The 26,772-nt window shown below is 41.6% G+C and overlaps 1 protein-coding gene across 1 annotated transcript in view; it reads left to right on the top strand.

Annotated features, from left to right (window-relative positions):
• The window catches only part of LOC144769654 (uncharacterized), a 108,523-nt gene that overhangs the window by 58,228 nt on the left and 23,523 nt on the right, over window positions 1–26,772 (top strand). The window contains exons 8-12 of the mRNA XM_078653829.1: window positions 168–1,391; window positions 2,245–3,468; window positions 4,201–5,424; window positions 8,478–8,537; window positions 21,007–22,230. Of these exons, the coding sequence (XP_078509955.1) occupies window positions 168–1,391; window positions 2,245–3,468; window positions 4,201–5,424; window positions 8,478–8,537; window positions 21,007–22,230 (4,956 nt within the window). The remainder of the gene's footprint in view (window positions 1–167; window positions 1,392–2,244; window positions 3,469–4,200; window positions 5,425–8,477; window positions 8,538–21,006; window positions 22,231–26,772) is intronic.

The raw sequence follows: 26,772 nt of genomic DNA, 5'->3' as shown, positions 1-26,772 counted from the left end.
AACTATTGACTTAAGTGTAACCCCGCATAATTAGAGGTGGCTAAGATTTATTCATGCATTCAATCAATTACTTTTTTGTTTTTCTTCAAGAGTTGCTTGGTAAATCATTCTCTATATATTACAACTCAGAGGGATAGGCTAGTGATGATGTGATATCTTTCTTCTAGATGAAAAATCATCAGCCCCTGTGGGGACCGACTTTGTTATTCCCACCCCGACAATTCATGATGAGAAGAATCCTGTGAAGTTTGAGTTCCAAGTCACAGCCAAAGAGCCAACCACTGTCACCATCAACTATGAACCTGCCAAATTGAAGAAAGAGTTGTCGCTAGAAAAGGGGCAGACTACCACCATCACAATCAATATTCCTCCTGGGATGCTGCTGAAACATGCTGGAGCTTCCCCATTCATCATTACATCAGCAAGTCCAATATCACTCATAGTTATCTTCCACATAGGTTCCCATGTTGAGACCATTGAACCTGTTCCTTTGCAACAACAGGGAGTTGAATATTATGTGCTAACACCTCCTGGGAAATCAGGCGATGATGACAAAGAATTTTCAATTGGCAACTTTCAAAAACCAAACAGTGTTGCCATCATCCCGACTGGAACTGTGGTTTTCCAAGGACAAACTTATAAACCAGGAAGGAAAATCACTATCACCCTTAAACCTTTTGAGGTAATCCTCATAAAAAGCAAAGACAATTTGTCAGGCACCTCAATCAAAGCCACAACGCCCATTGCAGTAGTCAGCGGCTACAGCAGTCCTGAGACAGTCAGTCCATCGTACCAAGTCTCTACTCCACTGCATCCAGTCACCCGATGGGGGAAACAATTCTTCTTCCTTTCATTGGCAAAACCGGGAAATACTGACAAGGTGTTTGTTGTTGCATCAAAGCCTACTAATATACAGTATCAAGTAGGAGACCATAAACAAAGGCTAAGCATGAAGGACGGGCAGGTAACTGAGATTGAAATACCAGAATTCACCACTATCTCCATCACAGGCAATGAACCTGTCCAGGTGACATATTACAGCACACCAGGCAAAACTGGGGACAGGTTATATGAAAACTACTTGATCAACATCCCAGACAGTACGACCTACGCCCCAAAGTATACAGTTACAAGTAACCCAGATTTTGAAAAGAATCGGGCAATTCTCATAGTAAAAACATCTGCAGTGCCTCTAATTACCTTCGATGGAAAATCACTTTCTATGATTGGGTGGAAACCTATCCCTGGAACTGGCTACTCCATAGCAATATATGATTTTGGCAACAAGCCTTCCACCCACATTGTGGAAGCCCCTGATATGCCCTTTGGATTACTGATTATCCGTTATCCAAAGCAGCCTGCCATTGAAAAGCCAGAAGGACCCAGTGACGGTAAACACATTTTTTATATAATGCTTATTTCTGTCCCTCCTTTTAAGTCTTGTAGTTTTTCTTCTTCAGTCTTTCCCTTGGCGCCGGTAAACCCATTGCGGGTAGCTGTGCGCCTTACAAGTTTAAATAAATTAAATACAAGTTTAAATAAATAAATATTCTATGATATGTCTAGTTTACCAAGTAGCATTTTAGCCAATTGGACTGGAATGTAATTTTAGAAAAGCAATAGAGGTACTGATAGTCTGGGACTGGGGCTGGGATGAAAGGACCTCTGTGCACTTCAAAGACACTTGATGGAAGTATTGTGCATATTGTCTTGTTTTTTTATAGCTTCAAAATAACAGAATGATTTAGAAACAATGTGCTTGCTATCTTGGAATGGTAAATCAACAATACTTTATGTACGACTGTAGTAGTGAACAATCAGGTGTATTATAGCTGTGACTTGACCAGAAATTCACTTCTATATTGTGGACTAATGTCTTGCTGCACTACTACTAATACATGCCCACAGGTCGAATGAAAAGATCCAGCAAAAAAATGCAGTCAATCAATGCTAAAAATCGAAAAAAAAGAAAAACATGATGAAATATAACACAATTTGGAGATAGAATACCATTGGAAAATGCCAACACATATTTGCTAATGTTAGTTCCAGTCTTCAGGGGAACAAAGAGAAAAAGAACTATTGACTTAAGTGCAACCCCGCATAATTAGAGGTGGCTAAGATTTATTCATGCATTCAATCAATTACTTTTTCGTTTTTCTGAAAGAGTTGCTTGGTAAATCATTCTCTATATATTACAACTCAGAGGGATAGGCTAGTGATGATGTGATATCTTTCTTCTAGATGAAAAATCATCAGCCCCTGTGGGGACCGACTTTGTTATTCCCACCCCGACAATTCATGATGAGAAGAATCCTGTGAAGTTTGAGTTCCAAGTCACAGCCAAAGAGCCAACCACTGTCACCATCAACTATGAACCTGCCAAATTGAAGAAAGAGTTGTCGCTAGAAAAGGGGCAGACTACCACCATCACAATCAATATTCCTCCTGGGATGCTGCTGAAACATTCTGGAGCTTCCCCATTCATCATTACATCAGCAAGTCCAATATCACTCATAGTTATATTCCACATAGGTTCCCATGTTGAGACCATTGAACCTGTTCCTTTGCAACAACAGGGAGTTGAATATTATGTGCTAACACCTCCTGGGAAATCAGGTGATGATGACAAAGAATTTTCAATTGGCAACTTTCAAAAACCAAACAGTGTTGCCATCATCCCGACTGGAACTGTGGTTTTCCAAGGACAAACTTATAAACCAGGAAGGAAAATCACTATCACCCTTAAACCTTTTGAGGTAATCCTCATAAAAAGCAAAGACAATTTGTCAGGCACCTCAATCAAAGCCACAACGCCCATTGCAGTAGTCAGCGGCTACAGCAGTCCTGAGACAGTCAGTCCATCGTACCAAGTCTCTACTCCACTGCATCCAGTCACCCGATGGGGGAAACAATTCTTCTTCCTTTCATTGGCAAAACCGGGAAATACTGACAAGGTGTTTGTTGTTGCATCAAAGCCTACTAATATACAGTATCAAGTAGGAGACCATAAACAAAGCCTAAGCATGAAGGCTGGGCAGGTAACTGAGATTGAAATACCAGAATTCACCACTATCTCCATCACAGGCAATGAACCTGTCCAGGTGACATATTACAGCACACCAGGCAAAACTGGGGACAGGTTATATGAAAACTACTTGATCAACATCCCAGACAGTACGACCTACGCCCCAAAGTATACAGTTACAAGTAACCCAGATTTTGAAAAGAATCGGGCAATTCTCATAGTAAAAACATCTGCAGTGCCTCTAATTACCTTCGATGGAAAATCACTTTCTATGATTGAGTGGAAACCTATCCCTGGAACTGGCTACTCCATAGCAATATATGATTTTGGCAACAAGCCTTCCACCCACATGGTGGAAGCACCTAATATGCCCTTTGGATTACTGATTATCCGTTATCCAAAGCAGCCTGCCATTGAAAAGCCAGAAGGACCCAGTGACGGTAAACACATTTTTTTATATATTGCTTATTTCTGTATTCTATGATATGTCTAGTTTACCAAGTAGCATTTTAGCCACTTACCCTGGAATGTAATTTTAGAAAAGCAATAGTGGTACTGATAGTCTGGGGCTGGGGCTGGGATGAAAGGACTTCTCTGCACTTCAAAGACACTTGATGGAAGTATTGTGCATATTGTCTTGTTTTTTTATAGCTTCAAAATAACAGACTGATTTAGAAACAATGTGCTTGCTATCTTGGAATGGTAAATCAACAATACTTTATGTACGACTGTAGTAGTGAACAATCAGGTGTATTATAGCTGTGACTTGACCAGAAATTCACTTCTATATTGTAGACTAATGTCTTGCTGCACTACTACTAATACATGCCCACAGGTCGAATGAAAAGATCCAGCCAAAAAATGCAGTCAATCAATGCTAAAAATCGAAAAAAAAAGAAAAACATGATGAAATAAAACACAATTTGGAGATAGAATACCATTGGAAAATGCCAACACATATTTGCTAATGTTAGTTCCAGTCTTCAGGGGAACAAAGAGAAAAAAAACTATTGACTTAACTGCAACCCTGCATAATTAGAGGTGGCTAAGATTTATTCATGCATTCAATCAATTACTTTTTTGTTTTTCTGAAAGAGTTGCTTGGTAAATCATTCTCTATATATTACAACTCAGAGGGATAGGCTAGTGATGATGTGATCTCTTTCTTCTAGATGAAAAGTCATCAGCCCCTGTGGGGACTGACTTTGTTATTTTCACCCCGACAATTCATGATGAGAAGAATCCTGTGAAGTTTGAGTTCCAAGTCACAGCCAAGGAGCCAACCACTGTCACCATCAACTATGAACCTGCCAAATTGAAGAAAGAGTTGACGCTAGAAAAGGGGCAGACTACCACCATCACAATCAATATTCCTCCTGGGATGCTGCTGAAACATACTGGAGCTTCCCCATTCATCATTACATCAGCAAGTCCAATATCACTCATAGTTATCTTCCACATAGGTTCCCGTGTTGAGACCATTGAACCTGTTCCTTTGCAACAACAGGGAGTTGTATATTATGTGCTAACACCTCCTGGGAAATCAGGCGATGATGACAAAGAATTTTCAATTGGCAACTTTCAAAAACCAAACAGTGTTGCCATCATCCCGACTGGAACTGTGGTTTTCCAAGGACAAACTTATAAACCAGGAAGGAAAATCACTATCACCCTTAAACCTTTTGAGGTAATCCTCATAAAAAGCAAAGACAATTTGTCAGGCACCTCAATCAAAGCCACAACGCCCATTGCAGTAGTCAGCGGCTACAGCAGTCCTGAGACAGTCAGTCCATCGTACCAAGTCTCTACTCCACTGCATCCAGTCACCCGATGGGGGAAAGAATTCTTCTTCCTTTCATTGGCAAAACCGGGAAATACTGACAAGGTGTTTGTTGTTGCATCAAAGCCTACTAATATACAGTATCAAGTAGGAGACCATAAACAAAGCCTAAGCATGAAGGCCGGGCAGGTAACTGAGATTAAAATACCAGAATTCACCACTATCTCCATCACAGGCAATGAACCTGTCCAGGTGACATATTACAGCACACCAGGCAAAACTGGGGACAGGTTATATGAAACCTACTTGATCAACATCCCAGACAGTACGACCTACGCCCCAAAGTATACAGTTACAAGTAACCCAGATTTTGAAAAGAATCTGGCAATTCTCATAGTAAAAACATCTGCAGTGCCTCTAATTACCTTCGATGGAAAATCACTTTCTATGATTGAGTGGAAACCTATCCCTGGAACTGGCTACTCCATAGCAATATATGATTTTGGCAACAAGCCTTCCACCCACATGGTGGAAGCACCTGATATGCCCTTTGGATTACTGATTATCCGTTATCCAAAGCAGCCTGCCATTGAAAAGCCAGAAGGACCCAGTGACGGTAAACACATTTTTTTATATAATGCTTATTTCTGTATTCTATGATATGTCTAGTTTACCAAGTAGCATTTTAGCCACTTAGCCTGTAATGCAATTTTAGAAAAGCAATAGTGGTAATGATGTGTGCTTATCATTTAAGTGTTTCTAAGATAATGTCTGTCACAGCACTGAATAGCGATGTTTAAGCTAAAATCAAATTCTGATGGAAAATGGAACAGTGCTTCTACTTTATACAGAAATATTAGTTTTAACTAACATACTAGGGCATTTCTGTGGGGTACAGGAAATTAAATCAGGGCAAAATATATATCATTTTTTTTCAGATGGAAGGTTTATTACCTCTGATAATACATTCCAAAAAGTGCTAGAGACCTCTCTGAGAAACATTGGATGTACACATCTCATTTAGACTTGAGATCTATGGATATATATATGTTAGTTATTATTCGACCAATCATCCTTAGGGTGGTCTTTACCCAAATAGTTTGCCTGCCTGCCTTCTCTTTTTTGCTGATTCTCTTTGTTGGCCTTAGGACTCTGAGCACCTTACCTCTGCTGACCACGGCTAAAGTGCATGTGCCTGTTTCCTCAATATGGTAATATTGGTGTATAAACAGTTGCCATATTTAGGTTACTTGCCAGTCCCTTGTAGAGTGTATTATCATATACCATGGGCCCGTACCCTAAATTCTACTAGTGGGCCTGCAGCACTGATTGTGCCACCCACACAACAAGACTTTCAAACCTATCCCAGGCCTTGCACTGGAGGGCCTGTGTGTGCAGTTTACTGCCACTTTGACCTGGCATTTAAAAACCCTTTGCCAGGCCTAAACCTCCCCTTTTATTACACATAAGTCACCTCAAAGGTAGGCCATAGGTAACCCATAAGGGAGTGTGCTGTGTAACTAAAAGGTAGGACATGTGCTTTTTAGTTTTCTGTGTCCTTGAGTGAAAAATGCCTACATTCATTTTTCAACTCCGAGGCCTACTCATCTAATAGGTTAACATTGACAATTTCTGTATACGCTTTTAATTTGTAATTCCTGATTAGAAATGATGCTGCATGTTTTATAACTTTGGAATGGTAAAGATAAATCATCTTTACTGGTAAAGATGGATTTAACATTACTGTTTTAGAAATGCCACATTTAGAAAGTGGACATTTCTCTGCTCTCACTGCTCTGTGTGACTGCAGCCTGACTTAAATACATATTTGGGGTGTTTGACAGCTACATTTTGTGCATTTCCTCTAGACAGCCACAAACAAACAACGGTTATGTGCGTCGGAATTCTTATCTGCATTCGGAAGGCTCTTCTTGGGTAGTGAGGGAGGGAGTGGGGAGTTGACACTTACACCTGAATAGGCAGTGTCCTGTTAGATCACAAAGGGCTGAATACCCCCTACTGATAGTCTGGGGCTGGGCCTGGGCTGAAAGGACCTCTGTCAACTTCAAAGACACTTGATGAAAGTATTATGCACATTATCTTGTTTTTTTATAGCTTCAAAATAACAGACTGGTTTAGAAAAAATGTGCTTGCTATCTTGGAATGGTAAATCAACAATACCTCATGTACGACTGTAGTACTGAACAACCAGGTGTATTATAGCCTTGACTTGACCACAAATTCACTTCTATAATGTCTTGCTGCACTACTACTAATACATGCCCACAGGTCGAATTAAAAGGTCCTGCAATACAATACAAAATCATTCTGTTCTAACCATAAAATGGAAAAAAATAGGCTTAGGGACCAGAATGCCCTTATTAGCAGAGGCCAAGAAAGACATATTTACTATGGTAGGCACCAGTCTTTAGTAGGACAGTGAGACAAATAAATATGAACTCGAGTGCTGTCCGTAATAATTAGAGATGGCCGAGATTTAATCAAGCATTCCGCTCATAATTTATTTGTTTTTCTGAGTGATTTGCTAGGTGACTAACACATACTTATATATAGAACATTTGCATGTTGAGAGGATGGATCAAAACTAGCAATTCCACAGTGCTTCAGGTCACACTCTCAGCATACTTTTATATAGAACACACTCAAATATATACAGATATTGATTGCATACATTTGCACTCTCTTCCACCATTGAAGGAATCTGAAGTATCACAAGCAAGCAAGGCTGTTCATTCTTTGCCCCTGCTTTATTGACATAATTCCACATGACAAATTATACATTAACAGCTAATTTCCTTCCAGAAGGGCCTTCTTTGGTGAAGGTTAGATAGCTTGTGGGACCACTTGATTTTTTCTCTTCGCACAAACTCCTTCTAGTTGACCTAGTACAAAAGTTCTGGAAAAGACAGAGCTTCCCCATTAAAGTTCATGCTCATTCCATCTTGGAACAGCTTTCCGAATATTGCCTCATTGTTTTATACCTTAAAAAGTGCCCCATACAGGAACAATGTGCTTGCCATTTTGGAATTGTGAAACAATGATACTCTGTGCACAATGCTTTTCAATGAGGATCACTGTAAACATTGCAGTGGGTGCCACCTTGGAATGGAACGGTGCATAGAGCATCACTGTTGAGCGATCGAGGCATGCTGCTTCTAAATGCTGCAGCCACCATGGGATGAGCGCTGTTATGACACTTGAAGACCATCTGCAGTTACAACATTTGCAGTGTTCATGATTCGACTACTTTTCCTTCGAGTCTCCTACCAGAATAATCTTTCTGTGAAGTGTAATCATTTGTTTATAGTGCACCTTTCTGATTTGACTTTGAGGGTTAACTAGTTCGTATTCAGGTGGTCGCTGTTCTTTTTAGATCACCAGTTGCCTCACTATTATTGCAACCATCCAAGAGTTACTTTGCCATTAGTTCCAAACTTGGTAGCAACCACAATGTCCCTGTTTGAAAGTTGTCTCTATTCAAGTGCCCGTTACAGAACTAGTTATTGCTCAATCCTTTTGCCTGCACGCTATGATTCTTGAGTGTTCTTTCAAAAAATGTTGTGGATTGGTCATAAATAGAAATTTAGCTGCCAAACCAAAACAGATGTAAAGTTCTGACTTGATTCCTTTTTGTCTTTTTCTATACAGAGCTTAATGTTCCAGATCTCAGCAACACAGAGGACTTGAGCGCTGAAAAGCCCACTTCAGGTAAGTCTGGTGACTTGAAGGCATTTGGGTGGAAAGATTTATGTGAGGCCTCTCTTGTGCTAGATTCAGGAAGTCAAGCACCTGTAGTATATTTGAGAGTGAGTAATGTCCCCCACACTCAAAGATGGCTGCTGTGCCATGTGAATTCTTTTTTTTTTTTTTTTTTTGTGTTGAAATTTTTTATTGAAAAGTTTTGAGATAAAAATACAGAAACATATATATATGCAAATAAGCAATACATGAAATATTGATAAATGAATCATAAAACAGATATGAAAATGATATAGTTATATATAGGATAAATTGCATATGAAAAAGCAATAATATCAAATCTTCATATAAGCTATAGAGCAAGAAATATCAGAAAGGAGGAAAGAGAAAGAATAAAAGGAAAGAGAGGAAAGAAAAGAAAAAGAACAGATAAAGAATCCCAGAATAACAAGAGAAAGGAGAAAAAGAGGTGAGGCCGAAACACATGAAAAGGATAAAGGGGCAGAAAAATGAATAAATAAATAAATAAATAAATTTATTGAGGAATAACAGACGTTGAAGAGGAAGGAGTGGCGAGAGAGTCACTATCCACCGTGGCTTCTAGGAATGGGGACCATGTTTGAAGAAAAACAGAAGCCTGATCTTGCAAATTATAAATTACACGTTCATAAGAGGCTGTTTGTACCATAGCCACCACACACTCTTTCTGAGAAGGAGATAAGGAGGACTTCCAATGACGTAAAATACAAATTTTGGCCGTAGCCAAAGCAGTGTGAAGAAGACGAGTCTGCGGTTTAGATAATGCCGGAAGACCACGAAAATCATGTAAAATAATATTTGCAGAAGTAAAGGGTAATGGTAATGACATAGTAGATGCCAAAGACTTTCTTATAAAAAGCCAAAATGATCTAGTACAGGGGCATTCACAAATGATATGTTTAATATCACAGCCTGGAGCTGAACATCTCCAACACAAAGAATGTGTTATCAGTTTAGCATGATGTAGTTTAGATGGAGACCAATGCCATTCATGGTTGAGTTTGAAAATGCAAAATTTGAGACGAGCCTCTCGGACACCTTTATGTAAACCCTCCAGAATCTGATCCCATTGAGTAGTGGAATATGTAACTGAGAAGCGAGACTGCCATTTTAATTGAAGAGCGTTTGAGAGGGGTTGTGAAAAGAGAGGATGTAAGAAAGTTTTATAAAGACCAGAAGTCACACCTTTAAAATTGCCCTACAAATGTAAATAAGACAAAATAGGAGAAACTGTCAATAATTCAGGTGGAGAACCTAAATGTTTTGTAATGGCTTGTTGAAGTTGAGTATATTGACGGGATTGTGTTGGTGGTAGACAGAATTCCGCACTAATTTGAGAGAAAGATTTAAAATTGTTGTCATGAAACAGTTGTTCCAGAGAATGAACACCAGCCTCCTGTCATAAAGGCCATGACAACATGCGACCATGAACACGAATAGCCGAGTTGGACCATAAAGGAGCTTTGATATGAAGCCGTGATTTAGATTTAAGTAAACGATGACTTCTTTGCCAAGATTTGTACATAGCAGATAAGATAGGATTTTTGGGATCAGAGGAACTGGAGCCCTTACCATATAAAAGGGATAATCCAAGACTAGAGGATAATAAGTGACGTTCAAGTGGGACCCATTGAGGTATATCTTTAGACTTCGGCAAAAAGAAGGAAAGTTGTGAAAGATGAAGGGCAAGTGAGTAATGTTCAATAGAGGGAAGACCCAAGCCGCCGTGTAATTGATGAGATTTTAATTTGGCCAAGGTGAGACGCGGTTTAGCCGTACCCAAGATAATTTTTTTTATTTTGGAGTCAATGGACCGAAGAACAGACAGGGGAATGTTGAGAGGGAGCATACCTAAAACATAAAGAAATCGCGGTAGGGTGACCATCCTAACCGCCTGCACCCGCCCCCAAAGAGATAAGCCAAGGATATTCCATTTATCGAAATCTCTCTGCATCTGTGTAATCAACGGTGTTAAATTGTCCATAACTATATTTTCCAATCCTCTGTTAATCAATACTCCTAAATATTTAACGCGGGAGGGTTGCCAGTGAAATGGAAAACCAGAAATTGCAGCTTTTGTAGTAGCAATGGACATGGGTAATGCTTCGTTCTTATCCCAGTTTATCTTATAGCCTGAAAAAGAAGAGAAATTATTTATGATAGAGAGGAGAGCAGGGAGAGAACGGGGAAGAGCAGTGAGTGTGAGAAGAATATCGTCCGCATATAAATACATTTTTGAATGACCAAGTGGAAGAGGGACTCCAACCACTGCAGGTGATTGACGTATTGCAGCAGCCAGAGGTTCCATTGCCAAAAGGAAAAGAAGAGGGGAAAGAGGGCAACCTTGACGGGTACCCCGCCTGATTGGAAAAGGAGTAGAAAGGAAACCGCCGCAGTTAACTTGAGCGGAAGGGTTGCCATATAACAGACGCACTTTAGTAATAAACTGATCGCCTAGACCAAAACGTTGCATTATGGTAAAAGATACTCCCACTCAATACGGTCAAATGCTTTTTCGGCATCCAAAGAAAGGAGTAGGGTATCGCTATCAAGATTTTTAGCTGACCGTAAAGCATGAGAAAGAGTACGTAAATGATTTCGAGATGAACGACCAGGAACAAAGCCTACCTGTGAATTGTGGATTAAAGATGGTAAAACCCTTCGAAGACGTGATGCAAGGGTACTTGCAAGAATCTTAACATCAGAGTTTAATAAAGATATGGGGCGATAACTACCACACAACAGAGGATCTTTACCAGGTTTTGGTAAAACAGCTATAATAGCCTTGTTCGATATAGAACCAAGAGAAGATTCCTCTGTGGCTTCCACAAATGCGGCATGCAGAGTATCAACCATACTCTGACCAGTCCATTTGAAAAATTCAGGGGGGAAACCATCATCACCTGGTGCTTTATGGTGTGGTAAGGCAGTTATAGCTGAGGAAATTTCCTCCTTCGTTATATCTCCATCAAGTAGAGCTCATCATCCGAGAGTTGTGGAAGATGTACCGTATCCAAAAAATTGGACATCGCTGACGTGTCAATATGAGTGCTTGGGGAATAAAGAGTTCTATAAAATGAAGCAAATTCATCAACGATTTCTTGCGGTCGGGTAAGCATGTCTCCAGAGCTTGATTTAATGGCCGGAATTGCCATAGCAGCCTCCCTCTGACGCAATTGCGCAGCCAATAGCCGGCCAGCCTTTTCACCCTGCTCATAGTGACGCCCTTTCATCTTTTGTAAGGCATATTCAGCCTTGGAAGTAAAAATACTGTTGAGGGACATGCGCGCCTGCTCCAGCAATTTACGATTTTGAAGGGTTGGTTTTGAAACATATAATTGAGAAAGACAGCAGATGTATTTTTCCAGATCAGCTTGCTTGGCAGCATTCTTCTTGTTATGCAAAGCTGCATCACGCATAAGTTGGCCTCTAATAGTTGCCTTGGCAGCTGCCCACACCGTTCTTCTTGAGGAAATTGAGTCCTCATTATGCAAAAGATAGTCCTGCAAGTGGGATTGTAGAAGAAGTTTACCTGTTGGTGTTTTATATTTATTAATGTTTAAACGCCAGGACTTGCGCCCCGGATTGGAAAGACCCAAATCAAGAGACAAGAAAACAGGAGAATGATCAGAAATGGCTGCTTCTAGAATTTTCGATTCTGTAACTAGCCGGACTGTATGTTGCGAAAGAAAAAAGTAGTCGAGACGGGAGAATGTGCCGTGAGTAGAAGAAAAGAAGGTGTATTCTTTATCTTGAGGGTGACTGAGCCTCCAATGATCAACAAGACCAGTATCAGTAAGAATGTCAGTCAAAACGGCTCTATCGGATGCGTTGACGGTATCAAAGCAACCTGTTCTGTCAAGGGCAGGGTCCGGAGCCAGATTCCAATCACCTCCGATGAGAAATTGGGTAGCATTAATTTCTGTAAGGAGGCGATTAAGTCGAAGGAAAAATTGCTTTTTGGAACCTAATGGAGCATAAACAGAACCAAGACAAATGAAAGAGTTTCCAAGTTTCAACTTAACAAATACATACCGACCATCCGGATCAGTCCATGTCTTGATAATCGTAAAAGGAAGTGACTTTCGAAAAAGAATGGCTACCCCACATTTACGAACAGGGTTGGGATTAGTGGGATCCAGTTTAGAGACACTGCTATGAATGACTTTACCAACCCAATCCCTGCTAAGTTTACTAGATTCAACATCGTCCAAATGGGTTTCCTGTAGCAAGGCAAAATCTGCATGTTTAGAATGTAAATAAGAAAGAACTTTCTTTCGTTTAATATAATGGGTGAGGCCATGAACATTCCAGGAAATCACCGACAACGGGTGGATAGTAGACATGACAAGAGAATTGAACAAGAAGATGATAAAGAAGAGAAAAAGAAGTAAAGAGAGGTAAGAAAAGAAGTATGTTACTCTGGGCAAGGAGGAAAAAGAGAGAAGAAAAAGAGAAGGGAAAGTATAATATGAAGGTAGAATGAAAAGTGGAACAGACAAAGCAAATATGAATATAAAGAGAAAAAGTATGAAAGATACAAAGAAGAAGAAAGAAAAGAAGAAAAAGAAAGAAAAGAATCCTAGACTGTTAACTACGGGTCTGGGTGCACCTACAGCAGCACCAAGGGAGGCCGGTCCCCCACCAAGCAAAGAGGAATGGGGATCCGGGGAACAAGTAATAAAACTGAATATCGAAAAATGCATTTAGAATATAATTACAACAAGAAAAATATGGAAAACCATATACCATCATCATGAAATATAAGCAATAAAATGGATAAAAAATATGATATGAGAAGCATACAATAAGAGAAAAAAAAACAAAAGGAGAGAAAAGATTAAAAGCAGGGGAGATGAAAGAGAAATGAAACCTATAACATAATACATAATAAGAGAGGTACGAAGATAGAGTGAAATAAATAGGAAAGGTAAATGAGAGGAATAGCGAAACCCAGCATCATTATAAAGAGGGGGAGAGAAGAAGGAAGAAAGAGTTAATATTGCATTAGAATAGAGACATAGGAAAATACCAGGACCTATTTTGAGAAATATATGAAAGTATCCAAAGCAGAGTATCCACTGAAGAGAATGGATAACGTTACTTTAAACAACAAATACTATAATATAGAAAAAGGAAATGCATTGAAAAAAGACCATCATAGTAAAGGGAACAATATTGAGGCAAGTCTACAGACAGAGGGGTACTCTAAGAAGGTCGAACGCATAGCGTAAAGCCATAAAAGAGGGGGGACATAGAGAACACAATGTGAGACAAAGAACAAAAAATGATCTTATCATTAATAGAAAAACGGCTTGAGAAGCAAAATAGCAAATAAAGAAATAGCGAGTAAATACCTTAATAACAAGAACATTACTATAGCAGGGGGAAGGAATAAGAATAAAGGAAAGAGAAGCTACGTGTGGGAAGGTAACAACCTTATAATATATAATAAGGGAAAACCTGAAAATGAATAAAGAAAAACATATAGTAATAGCAAATATAGAATAACAGTAAAGCAGAAGGTACTTATACAGAACACTAAATATATGGAACCATATCATGTCATGCATAAAAGTCTCAGTGAACTAAACAAGCAGTTAAAGCATTATGAACAACCAATACTGCTATAAACATATAGAATTTAGAAAAACTGAGAAAACATTAGAACATAAAAAGGAATTCAGTCAGCATCAGAAGGCGTTTTAAGAGGCGATCTAGACTTGTCTCTTTGTTGCGTGTTAGTGAGAGAGGAGACAGAATGTAAAGCTGAATCCCTGTCTTCCTGAGAGCGAGACACACGAGTGTTATCTCTGCCACGTTGTCTAGAGTCAGTAGAAGTGTATAAGGAAGATGTTGGTAGATTCAGTAAGGAGGACTTGGACTGAGGAGGCTGGGCAGAGGAAGAAGGCTGAGTTTCCATATCACTGGACTTGATATCATCTAGGAACTGTTGTAAAAGTGCAGGATCATAGAAGTCTTTGGACTCTCCATCCCTTGTGATACGAAAACGTGCAGGTTCAAATAATCCATACTTTATGTCCATTTGTCGTAGTTGGGGCCGCATAGAGAGAAACGCTTTCCGTCGTTCATTCGTTTCTTTAGAGAAGTCTGCAGCCATCTGGATGTTATGACCTTGAAACAGGAAGGAGCCATGAGTGCGAGCCAATGATAAAATCTGTCTGGTTTGCTCATGCCTAAGAAAGCAAGCAATAATTGGTCTGGGTCTTGCCGAAGGACCAGAACGTGATGGGCCCAATCTATGAGCACGTTGGAGCTCAAGAAGAGGAGCGAAGGAGATTCCAGTCAAAGTGGGAAGGACATTACAGAGAAAGGACTTCATATCTTGCTTTTCGATATTTTCTGGAAAACCAAAAAATCAGATATTGTCTCTACAACTGCGATCTTCTAAATCGATGATCTTACTGTGTAGAAAGAGTAGATCTTGATCTGAACCCTGAGCTGAATTCAGTCTACCTTCAATGGCCACTATTTTAGAGTCAATGACGTCAATCCTGGTGTGGAAATTAGTGAGTTCTGCCCTGATAGATTTAGTTTCCGCAGTTAATGAAGTCATGGCAATGTCCAGACCCTCCAATCGTCGATTAACTCCAGAGAGTTCTTGCAAAATGCGTTGCATAGTGTCAGATAAGGATTTGTCACTCTGAGGTAGTGTCGCTTGCGTTGTAGGAAGTGACGCAGATCCATTACCTTTAGCTGTCGAAATAGAGGGTTGTTTAACCAAGTCAGTGAAGAGTGTTTGTTTAGGCCCACGACCACCATTTCTATTATTAGACATTTCCGTACACTTTTGTATCGGTGGTCTGCAGTAACGAATAGAGGACATTTTGAAATATGAGGCAATGATGGAATCAGAAATGTAACAAATAACAAGGAAATAGTGAGTTGTGAACAGCGAGTAAATGACCAAAACAAACAGCATACAAGTAATGCCAAAATTACCTCAAAAAAGCATGTAAATACAGTAAAGGAGTACTACAATAGAGTAGCAGTGTAGTGACGATAAAGTAATTGTACATAATAGAAGTACAGATTGAACATAAAGGTAAAACAATTCCAAATGGAAGGTAGCATAGAAGAGAATAGAAGTATCATACACTCATATATAAAGCAACAACTGTGAATAAGAGTCAAATGTTACTTGAAGGCCTAGCTAGTAGAAAGGCAAAATGAGAAGACGGGCTGAGGATAAGGCTGATAATCCTGCTTGTGAAATTTCCCACAGCACAAGCGCAGTAATAGTCCATGAGTCTGTAGTAGCAATGTAGTTATACAGTGAAAATACAGTTTTTAATGGGTGCCAAGGGTAGAAAGTGTAGAGGGGCAGAGCAGAAAAACCCAGTAAAAAGTACTTGAAACAGGCTCCAGTCGGTAAAATTCGTCGTGTCAAAACAATTATGAAGGGATTCTTTTACTAAACTTCAAAGAAATCCATTAGAAAGCCACTTTTGAAATAAAGCGTCGTGTATTAAGGAGATACACGATGATATGCAGGCTTCATGATGAGCTCCTTAGGCGGAGGAGCGCGGCCTCGTCATTGAAGGGGGCACGGCCTACAGCATGGAAGAGCCCGGCCCTAGATTAGCAGGAGGCGCGGCTTACCCTGAGGAGAGGCGCGGCGTCGCCATCGCGCAGCTAACGGTGCGCACCACAGGGCAGACGGGCTCCTCACTCACATGCCGGAAAACAGGAAATACAGCACCGCCGAGCTCCGTGAAGGCACCGCTGAGCTCAGGAAAATCCCCGCTTGCAATGGGGCACCGACTGCAGGATCCACGAAAAAAGGTGAGAGCGGTAGGCTCGGTAGGGGTCCGTCCCTCGGCGGAGCTTCACCGTCAGGCGGCCATCTTCCTGCGTGGCCAGACCACGCCCCCGCCATGTGAATTCTACAACTCTCACTCCTACTCTCACAACAGTTGGAAGCAAGCATTTACATGGCAGGATCAGGAGCAGGTGAATATAGTCAGGTGGGGTCAGCTGATGATGTGAGCACTGAGCTGGCAAGCAGGCAATATGTGGGCATGAGACACAGTTCAAGGGGCAAAGGTGGTGCATCATGGAACTCCATGCCAGCGGGCAAAAGTGATGAGACACAGTAAGTGTAGTACCCAACAAATACCATTCCTACAAAAAAAAAATATATTAATAGAGAAGGGTGAAAAAAAAAGGATCTATGAAAAGAAAAATCCAAACCTAAACAACTGGACTACAAGTTGTGCCAATGAAACACACTTGTTTTCAGGCAGATGTGCACATGTGATTGTATGAAATGCTGTCACTCACAGCGCTCATGACAGAGTGGGCTTTACCTCTGTAACCATGGTGTCATTGGTAGAAGTAGAATATGACTACAGGCTTTAACAAAGTGAAATAAACAGCCACCCAAAAGGTTAGGCTGAGATTACCATATACGCTATTCACAACAAAATGGTTGCCTCCACTGCTTTTGGCATTACTTTTTATTACGAAGGGATGAGACCTGCATCATCTGAGAGTTCATTTTCAAGTGAACTTATCAGGCCTACAAAGTGGAATAAGAACTGTCTCTTTTGATGGAAGCACATGCCTTCTCTCCAATCTAAAGCTTATAGAAAATAGAATTAACATGGTGGTGGTCTCTAAACCTCATCGCAATAATCGTTCTCAAAGCTCTTTTTCTGAGTATTTCATACAGGCAAGTGACACCTGTCATGTAAAGCCTAAAATGAACATGTAAACTAATAAAGAAATTGATTAAAAGATGATATCAGCAAAAAATTCAACATTTCCAGGATAAAGTGGGTGTGGCATGTTTTATTCATTGTAACATTATCTTCTTTGTTGAGAACTAGGAGGCATCATTTCAGTAACTTCCGGAACTGGAAAGATATAGGTTGTGCTAAAATGATTGTACTAGTATAAATTTGATGTACATTAAAGACTTGAGTTGAACGGTAATTCACTTCTAGATTACACACTACTGTTTCGTTGCACATATCATATTTGATGCACACATGTCAAACGAAAAGGTCCAGCAATAAAATGCAGTCAATCAATGCTAAAAATAGAAAAACATGACAGAAAAAAAATTCAATTAAGAACCGGAAAACCACCATTGGCAAATACCAAGAAATATTTGATATTGTTAGTACCAGTCTTCAGAGGAACAGAGGGAAAAAGAACTATCAACTTAGTACAGCCCCAAGTAATAAGAGGCGGTTAAGATTTAATGATGCATTCAATCAATCACTTCTTGGTTTTTCTAATTAATTTGCCTGATGAATCATACTCTATATAGTTTACAATTCAGATGGATAGGCTAGTGATGATGTGATCTTTTTCTTCTAGGTGAAAAGTCACCAACCTCTGTAGTAGTAGTATTCTAACCACTTATCCTGGAATGTAATTTTAGAAAAGCAATAGTGCTAATGGTGTGTGTTTATCATTTAAGTGTTTCTGTTGTAATGTCTCATCAAAAGCACTGTATAGTGACCTTAGAGCTCAATAAAACTGTTTGATGGAAAAACAACACAGAGCTACTACTATATACAGCCGGATTGGCTTTAACTAACATACTAGGGCATTCCATTGGGGTACAGTAAATTAAATCAGCGCTGATGAAATACACATTTGTTTCGGATGGAAAGTTTATAACCGTACTAGAGGTTTCTCTGAGAAAACTGGGATTTGCATGCCTCATTTAGACTTGAGAACTATATTTATATATGTATTTTATTATTAGACCGGTTATCATTAGAGTGGTATTGCCCTAAACAGGTTGAGTGCTTACCTCCTTTTTTTGATGATTATCTTTGTTGGCCTTAGAACTCCGAGGACCTTACCTTTGATGACCAGGGCTAAAGAGCGTGTGCTTCTTTCCTCAATATGATAATATTGGTATATAAACAACAGGTATATTTAAGTTACATGTAAGTCTCTTGTAGAGTGGAATACCATACACTAAGGGCCTGCACCCTAAATGCCACTAGTGCTCCTACAGCACTAATTGTGCTACCCACAAAACTAGCCTTTCAAACCTATATCAGGACTGCCACTGCAGGGCCTTTGTGTGCAGTTTACTTCCACTTAGAATTGGCATTTGAAAACAGTTTGCCAAGCCTAAGCCTCCCCTTCCTTTAATTAGACATGTCACCCAAAAGGTAGGCAATTGTGTGACCCATAGGACAGTGCATTGTGTAACTAAAAGGTAGGACATGTGTTTTTACGTTTTCCATGTCCTGGAGTGAAAGTCACCTAATTTTATGTTTCACTACTGTAGTGAGGTCTACTTCTCTCATAGTTAACATTGAGAATTTCTCAATACACTTTTAAGTTGTAATTCCTGATTTGAAATGATACATCATGTTTTATAAATTTGGAATGGTAATGATAAATCATCATTATATATCCTCTTTACTGGTAAAGTTGGCTTTAGCATTACTGGTTTAGACACGCAACATTTAAAAAGTGTTCATTTCTGTTCTGCTGCTCACTGCTCTGGGTGCCTGCAGCCTGCTCCAATACACATCTGGGCTGGGTGACAGCTACACTTTGTGCATTCCCTCTTGACAGCCACAAACACAGTACGGTTAGGTGTGTCTGAATACTCTGCTGAAATTTTAAGACCCTTCTAGGGCAGGAAGTGAGGAGGGAGCTGGCACTTACAGCTGAATTGGCAGTGTTCTGTTTGAACACAAAGGGCCGAGTAGACCCTACCGATAGTCTGGGGACAGGGGTGGAATGAAAGGACATCTGTGCACTTCAAAGACCCTTCATTGAAGAAATCCACACATTAGAGGCATTGCTCTGCCAACTAGGGACCCCATTTCTGACAGTTATATAACACTTTCCAAGTACTGCTCTGCTATTTATTAAATAACTGTGTTAATAACTGTGTTAACCTTGACCCACATTAGTTGATCTCTTTACTCTCAGGTTTCTCTTAACCACAACTGCACTTCTGGTGCATGGGCTGCCCCCTTGAATATTGAAGTGTCTCCAAATGAAACATGGAACACTAATTCTTGAACTTGGATATAACTCAATAGACAAATGCTGCAATTCTCAATTTCCACCATGTCAGGGGTGAATAAGTAGGACATTTGGTAAACAGTGAGTCAGGAATGGTTTATATCATGTTCCTTTATTTTTACCTCTCTTTCATATGTTTTAAAAACCAAGTGCACTATAGACCGAGTTAGGAATCCCATTGATGTTGTCGTCAACAGTCCTATCTAGCACCCACCCTTGGTGATGCATATTCCTCAAGACAGATCAATTGCTTGTTGGCTTCCTAACCTGAATCTAATTAGTCCTAACCTTGGTGTTTTTTAAAAGAAGACACAAACAAGTTGGTACACCTTAACTTTCCTGGTTTATGTTTATTGGATAGTTTGGCCTACTTGTAATAGCATGAAAAATATTATAGTGGCAATGGTCAGCATAGTTGAGCTAGCACCTTTTCGTATTAAAGGTGTGGTCATTAAACATGCGTTTGCTTCTGTTTTGTTCCACCATTAACATTATCTTTAAAGTAATCATAAACTGGTGCCCACTCATGTGAAATCACAAACACAAAATAAAAATAGCAATAATGCACTTCCCACAATATAGTGCCACTGGACATCATACAGAAAAAGTATTTGTATGTAAGTGACAGACTAACATATAGCTGAAGTTTATCATTTGATTCTGGGGCCTTTTTCCTTTTAACTTTCTAGGTTAAGTAGTTCGTATTTTTTGTTCGCATTTGGGTGAATACGGTCCTTGTTTTGAAATCACTGGTTTTGTCACCTCACAATACTACTTCTTCTTAAACCTCTTTTTAGGGTTATCTCTCACAGTCAAGAGATACTCGTCACGCCTAAAAATAAACAACAGACAGACGAGTAAAGAAATTAATTAAAAGATGATGTAATAAACAAGTAAGAAATGACCAGGACACAGTGCATGAGTCATGTTTTATTTATTGAGAATTCATCTCCTCTGCTGAGAACTAGGATGCATAATTTCAGCAAGGATTGGAATTTCGAGGATATAGGTTGTGCTACAATGAATGTATTACTAAGCAGTGCAGTTGGTTTCTTACAATAATACTGTTTCACACGTACAGCTCGTATTGAAAGGTCCCGAAATATGCAAAGTCATTCTATGCTAAACATGAAAAACATGATGGAAAAATTACACGAGGGCATGGAATGCCATTATTGGAAAATGCCAAGACAGATGTTCAATGGTTGGTATCAGTCTTCAGTACACAGTGAGGAAAATAACTTTGGACTCAAATGCAGCCCAGAGAAATTAGAGGAGGCTGAGTTTTCATCACTCATTTAATCCAGCACTTTTTTGTTTTTCTTAATAATGTTCCTGATAAATCATACTCTATATAGTTTCCAATTCAGATGGATAGGCTAGTGATGATGTGATCTTTTTCTTCTAGGTGAAAAGTCGCCAACCCCTGTGGGAAAGGACTTTGTTATTCCCACCCCAACAATCCATGATGAGAAGAATCCTGTGAAGTTTGAGTTCCAAATCACGGCCCAAGAGCCAACCACTGTCACCATCATCTATGTACCTGCCAATTTAAAGAAAGAGGTGACCCTACAAAAGGGGCAGGCAACCACCATCACAATCAATATTCCTCCTGGGATGCTGCTGAAACAGACTGGAGCTGCCCCATTCATCATCACTTCGGAAAGTTCAATATCACTCACAGTTATCATCTACATAGGCTCCCGTGTTGAGACCATTACACCTGTTCCTCTGCAACAACAAGGAGTTGAGTATTATGTGCTGACACCGCCTGGAAAATCAGGTGATGACGATAAAGAAGTTTCAATTGGCAACTTCCAAAAACCAAACAATGTTGACATCTACCCGACTGCAACTGTGGTTTGTGAAGGACAAACTTACAAACCAGGACGTAAAATCGCTGTCTCCCTCAAACCTTTTGAGGTAATCCGCTTGAAAAGCAAAGACAATTTGTCAGGCACCCGAATCAATGCCACAAAACCCATTACAGTACTCAGTGGCTATAGCAGTCCTGAGTCAGTCACACCATCCTACCAAGTCTCTACCTCTCTGCATCCCGTCACCCAATGGGGGCAAAATTTCTTCTTCACTTCATTGGCAATTTCGGGGAATACTGACATGGTGTTTGTTGTCGCGTACCAGCTTACTAATATACAGTTTCAAGTAGGAGACCACAAGCAAAGTCAAACCTTGAAGGCAGGAGAGGTAACCCAGATTGGAATACCAGAATTCACCACTATCTTCATCACAGCCAATCATCCGGTCCAGGTGACATATTACTGCACAGCAGGGAAAATTGGAGCCAGGTCATATGACAGCTTCTTGCTCAACATTCCACCCAAATCGGAATATAGCCCCAAGTATATATTTATAAGTAACCCCACTTTGGAAAAGAATCGGGCAATCCTCATAGTAAAAACATCTGCAGTGCCTCTAATTACCTTTGATGGAAAATCACTTTCTAATATTGAGTGGAAAACAATCCCTGGAACTCAGTACTCCGTAGCAATATATGATTTTGGCAACGAGCCTACCACCCACGTGGTGGAAGCTCCTGGAAAGCCCTTTGGACTTGTGATTATCGGTTTTCCAAAGCAGCCTGCCATTGAAAAGCCAGAAAGACCCACCACTGGTAAATTCATTTTAAAATATTCATTTGTTTCTTAGTATTCTTAACACTTATACTGGAATGTAATTTTAGAAAAGCAATAGTGCTAATGGTGTTTGCCTATCATTTAAGTAAGTGTTTCGGTTGTAATGTCTCATCAAAAACAGTGCTGCTACTATATACAGACGTATTGGGTTTAACTAACATACTAAGGCATTCATTTAGGGTAAAATAAATTAAATCAGTGCTGATGAAATAACCATTTGTTTCAGACGGAAATGTTATGGCCTCTGATATACACAGCAAAAAGTACTAGAGGCTTCTCCAAGAAACATGGGGTTTGCACGGCTCATTTACACTTGGGAACTATAGTTACATACGTTAGATATTATTAGACTAGTCATCCTTAGGGTGGTCTCCCCCAAAACGGTTTGCCTGCTTACCTCTGCTGACCAGGGCTAAAGTGCATGCGCTTGTTCCCTTAATATGGTGATATTGGTACATAAATAATTGGCATATTTAAGTTACTTGTAAGTTGCTTGTAGAGTGGAATACCATATACTCAGGCCCTGCACCCTAATTGCTACAAGAGGGCCTGTGGAACTGATTGTTCCACCCACACAACTAGCCTTTCAAACTGTTCAAAGGCCTGCACCGCAGGGAACCCTTTGCGAAGCCTAAGCCTCCAATTTTATTACACATAAGTCAACTCTAAGGTTGGCCACAGGTAACCCATAGGGCAGCGTGCTGTGTTACTAAAAGGTGGGACATGTGCTTTTAAGCTTTCCGAGTCCTTCGTATTGAAAACCACCTACATTAGTTTTTCACAACTGTGAGGCCTACTCCTCTATTTGGTTAACATTGATAATTTCTGAATACACTTTTAAGTCGTAATTCCTGATTAGAAATGATGCATCATGTTTTATAACTTTGGAAAGGTAATGATATATCCTCATGAAAAATCCTCTTTACTGGTAATTTGGATTTAACATTACTGTTCTACAAATGCCACATTGCGAAAGTAGACATTTCTCTGCTCGCACTGCTGTGTGTGCCTGTAGCCTAACTCCAATACACATCTGGCATGTGTGACAGGTTCACTTTGTGCATTCCCTCTAGACAGCAACAAATGCAGGGCGGTTAGGTGTATCTGAATGATTATCTGCATTACGATCACTCTTCCTTGGCAGGAAGGGATGGGAGACCTGACACACCGGAATAGGTAGTGTCCTGTTTCAACACAAAGAGCTGAGTACACCCTACATGTAGTCTGAAGCAAGTGCTGGGATGTAAGGAGCTCTGAGCTCTTCAATCAATCAATCAGCAGATTGTAAGTGGACTACTCACCCTTGGGGGTCTCGGGGCACTGGGGGGGGGGGGGGTCCACAGGTTTGTTTAGCCGAAGACCCAGGTCTTGCAACCATCCTGAAGGTGTTCAGGGAGGGGGCGCGTCTGATGTCTTCGGTAGCTCATTCCAAGTCTCGGCCGCAATGTCAGAGTAGGATCTTCCGCCTACTCTGGCTCTGTGGATACGCAGGGTTTCGGCCAGTGCGAGGTTGGAAGATCAGAGGTTTCTTTTGGGTATGTGGAAGTTGATTCTGTCCTTGAGGTATTTGGGTCCGTTGTTGTGTAGGCATTTGTAGGCGTGGGTGAAGATTTTGAAGGTGACTCTTTTCTCCACGGGGAGCCAGTGGAGTTTTTGTAGTTGTTAGCTGATGTGATCATGCCGGGGGCTGCAGGGGACAAGCCTGTGGTCGGTGTTCTGTATAGTCTGGAGTTTGCAGAATATGGACCTGTTGATGCCAGCGTAGAGTGTGTTTCCATAGACCAGCCTGCTGGTGATGAGTGTGTCGGGGACTGTCTTTCTTGACTCAGGGGGGATCCATTTGAAGGTCTTGCGAAGTATGCAGAGGGTGTTGAAGCAGCTGAATGTGACGGCGTTGACTTGTTGGTTCATGGTGAGTGACGAGTCAAGGTTCTTGCCATGGTCTGAGGTGGTCGCTGGGCTTCCGAGGGCGGTCGGCCACCAGGTGTTGTCCCATGCTGAAGAGGTGGTTCCAAAGCAAAACCAATGGGGGTGATGGACGGATTGTTGAATATTGCAAACACTCATCCCCAGTCAACTCATCTGGGTTTAATCCATCATCATTCTTTAGCTCACTCCGCCACCCCAGTTCAGACATGGCCATATGCAAATCAGTCTGACCCTGTGCCTCATAGGAACAGTCCAGCCCAAACTGCCAAGCCATGTCTTCCCTGGACCGGAAACAAGCATCCTGGGACTAGTTTTGGGTTCATAACTCTCATCAGCCAGGCTATCTTGAATCCAGTGGCAAAGTGAGCAAGGGACCTACATCTGGGCATACACTGCCTACTTAGGACAAACAAAGCAAAACCAAAGGGGATGATGAACGGAGTGTTGAACATTGCAAACACTCACCCCCAGTCAACTGATCTGGGTTTAATCCATCATCATTCTTTAGCTCCCTCCCCCACCCCAGTTCAGACATGGCCATATACAAATCAGTCTGGCCCTGTGCCTCATGGGAACCATGGTTCCCAGCACGAGAAATTCTGTCTTCTCTGCATTGAGTTTAAGGCAGCTGTTGGTCATCCAGACTGTGACATCTTTCATTCCTTTCTGGAAGTTGAGTTTGGCGGTGGCAAAGTCTTGGGTGAGGTAGAGGATGAGCTGAGTGTTGTCAATGTGGGATACGATGTTGATCTGTGTTGTCAGACGATCGCTGCGAGGGGGCCATGTAGATGTTGAAGATGGTCGGGCTTAGTGATGACCCCTGTGAGACTCCGCAGGTGATTTCTGTAGGGTCGGAGAGGAATGTCGGTAGTCTTATTCTCGGGCTTCTTCCGGTGTGGAACGATCGGATCCCGTCCAGGGCTGTTCCTTGTATGCCGACATCGTGCAGTCTGGCGACTAGTGTGCGGTGAGAGATGGTGCCGAAGCTGGCTGACAGGTCGAGTAGAGTGAGGGCTGCAGAGTGGCCTTGGTCCTGGAGGGTGTGGATGTCGTCTGTGGTGGCGAGTAGGGCGGTCTCAGTGCTGTGGTTGCTTTGGAATCCGGATTGGGACGGGTCAGGGATGGCGTTCTCTTCGATGAATCGTGTCAGTTCCCTGTTGACCGCTTTCTCTGCGACTTTGGCTGCGAAGGGGAGGAGCGAGATGGGCTGGTAGTTCTTCAGGTTGGAGGGGTCCACAGTGGGCTTCGCAAGCAGGGGACTGACTTCTGCGCACTTCCAGTCATCTGGGAAGGTACCTGTTTAGAAGGTGGTGTTGATGGTGTGTTGCAGTTTGGGTGCGATGGCAGCTGCAGCTCTGTGGTAGATGTGAGGATGGCAGGGGTCAGTAAGGGCCCCCCGAATGGATGCCTTTCATGGTCGAGGCAGTGTCTTTGGTCGGTGATCGGTGTCCAGTTGGAGATGGTGGGTTGGCTGGTGTCCCTTGGGGTGGGGGTCTGCTGCGACATCTGGAGGATGGTCGACAAAGTAGTCATAGAGGGTTTTGATCTTGAGGTGGAAGTAGGTTCCAAGCTTGTCGCAGAGGTCTTGGGCTTCGCTGCATGGGTTGGTGAATTCCTGAATGGCACTAAAGAGTTTTCTGGAGTTGGTGAGGATTTTGTTGTGGATGAAGTTCCTCTTGGTGGTTCTGATTTGGTTGTGGAGTAGTTTTCGGTTGTCTTGGTGTTTCTCCAGTTCTTCTCCAGGCGTCTACAGGTGCGCCTGGCTTCTTGGAGAGCAGTGGTGTCCCAGACGGCTTTCCAGGAGCCCTGTTTGTTGCCGTTGCGTAGTGGGGCGAGCTCATCTGCGCAGTTGGAGATCCAAGTGTGGAGTTCTCTGGCTGCAATGTTTGCGTCAGATGTCCAGGTGTGGTTGTCTCGGTTGAGGGTAGAGTTAAGTTGCTCATGGTGACCTTGCTCCAGTTCCTCCGTGGTGGGCATGGGGCTGGTTTGAGTGCCTTGGGTTTTTCTATGCTGAAGTGTACGCTGTGGTGGTCGGTTCATGGTGGTTGCGTTGTGTGGCTGAAGTGGATGCTGTTTCCTGTAGCAAAGATGGAGTAGAGGGTGTGCCTGTCTCTATGGGTCGATGTGGTGACGAGTTGTATAAGTCCAATGTTGGTGAGGTTGTCACGAAGGTTGGTGGAGTTGGGGTCGCTGGGGTTTGTCGAGGTGGAAGTTCAGGTCTCCAAAGAGTATGTAGTTCGTTGATGCGAAGGCGTGGGCTGCGATGAAGCCGGTGATGGCGGTGGCAAAGGATGACGGAGGGCCAGGAGATCTGTAGAGGAGGGTTTCTTAGAGTGTGGAGTTGGGGCTGGTCTGGATCTGGAAGTGCAGGTATTCGGCAGAGAGGAATGTTTCGCTGGAGGTGGTGAGGCGGAGGGTGCCTTTGTGGGCGATGGCGAGACCCCATCCTGGGTGGTTGGGCGGTCTTTACTCTGAATCTTGTATACGCCCGGGATCGCGATGTTGATGTTGGGGGTGGAGGAGGCGTTGGTCCACGTCTCCGTGAGGAAGGGGATGTCGGACGAGAAGCAGTCGAGTAGGAACCAGATTTC

The sequence above is a fragment of the Lissotriton helveticus genome, chromosome 7 (genome assembly GCF_964261635.1).
Source record: "Lissotriton helveticus chromosome 7, aLisHel1.1, whole genome shotgun sequence".
NCBI classification, from domain to species: Eukaryota; Metazoa; Chordata; class Amphibia; order Caudata; family Salamandridae; genus Lissotriton; species Lissotriton helveticus.
This window is presented reverse-complemented; position numbering and strand designations above follow the sequence as displayed.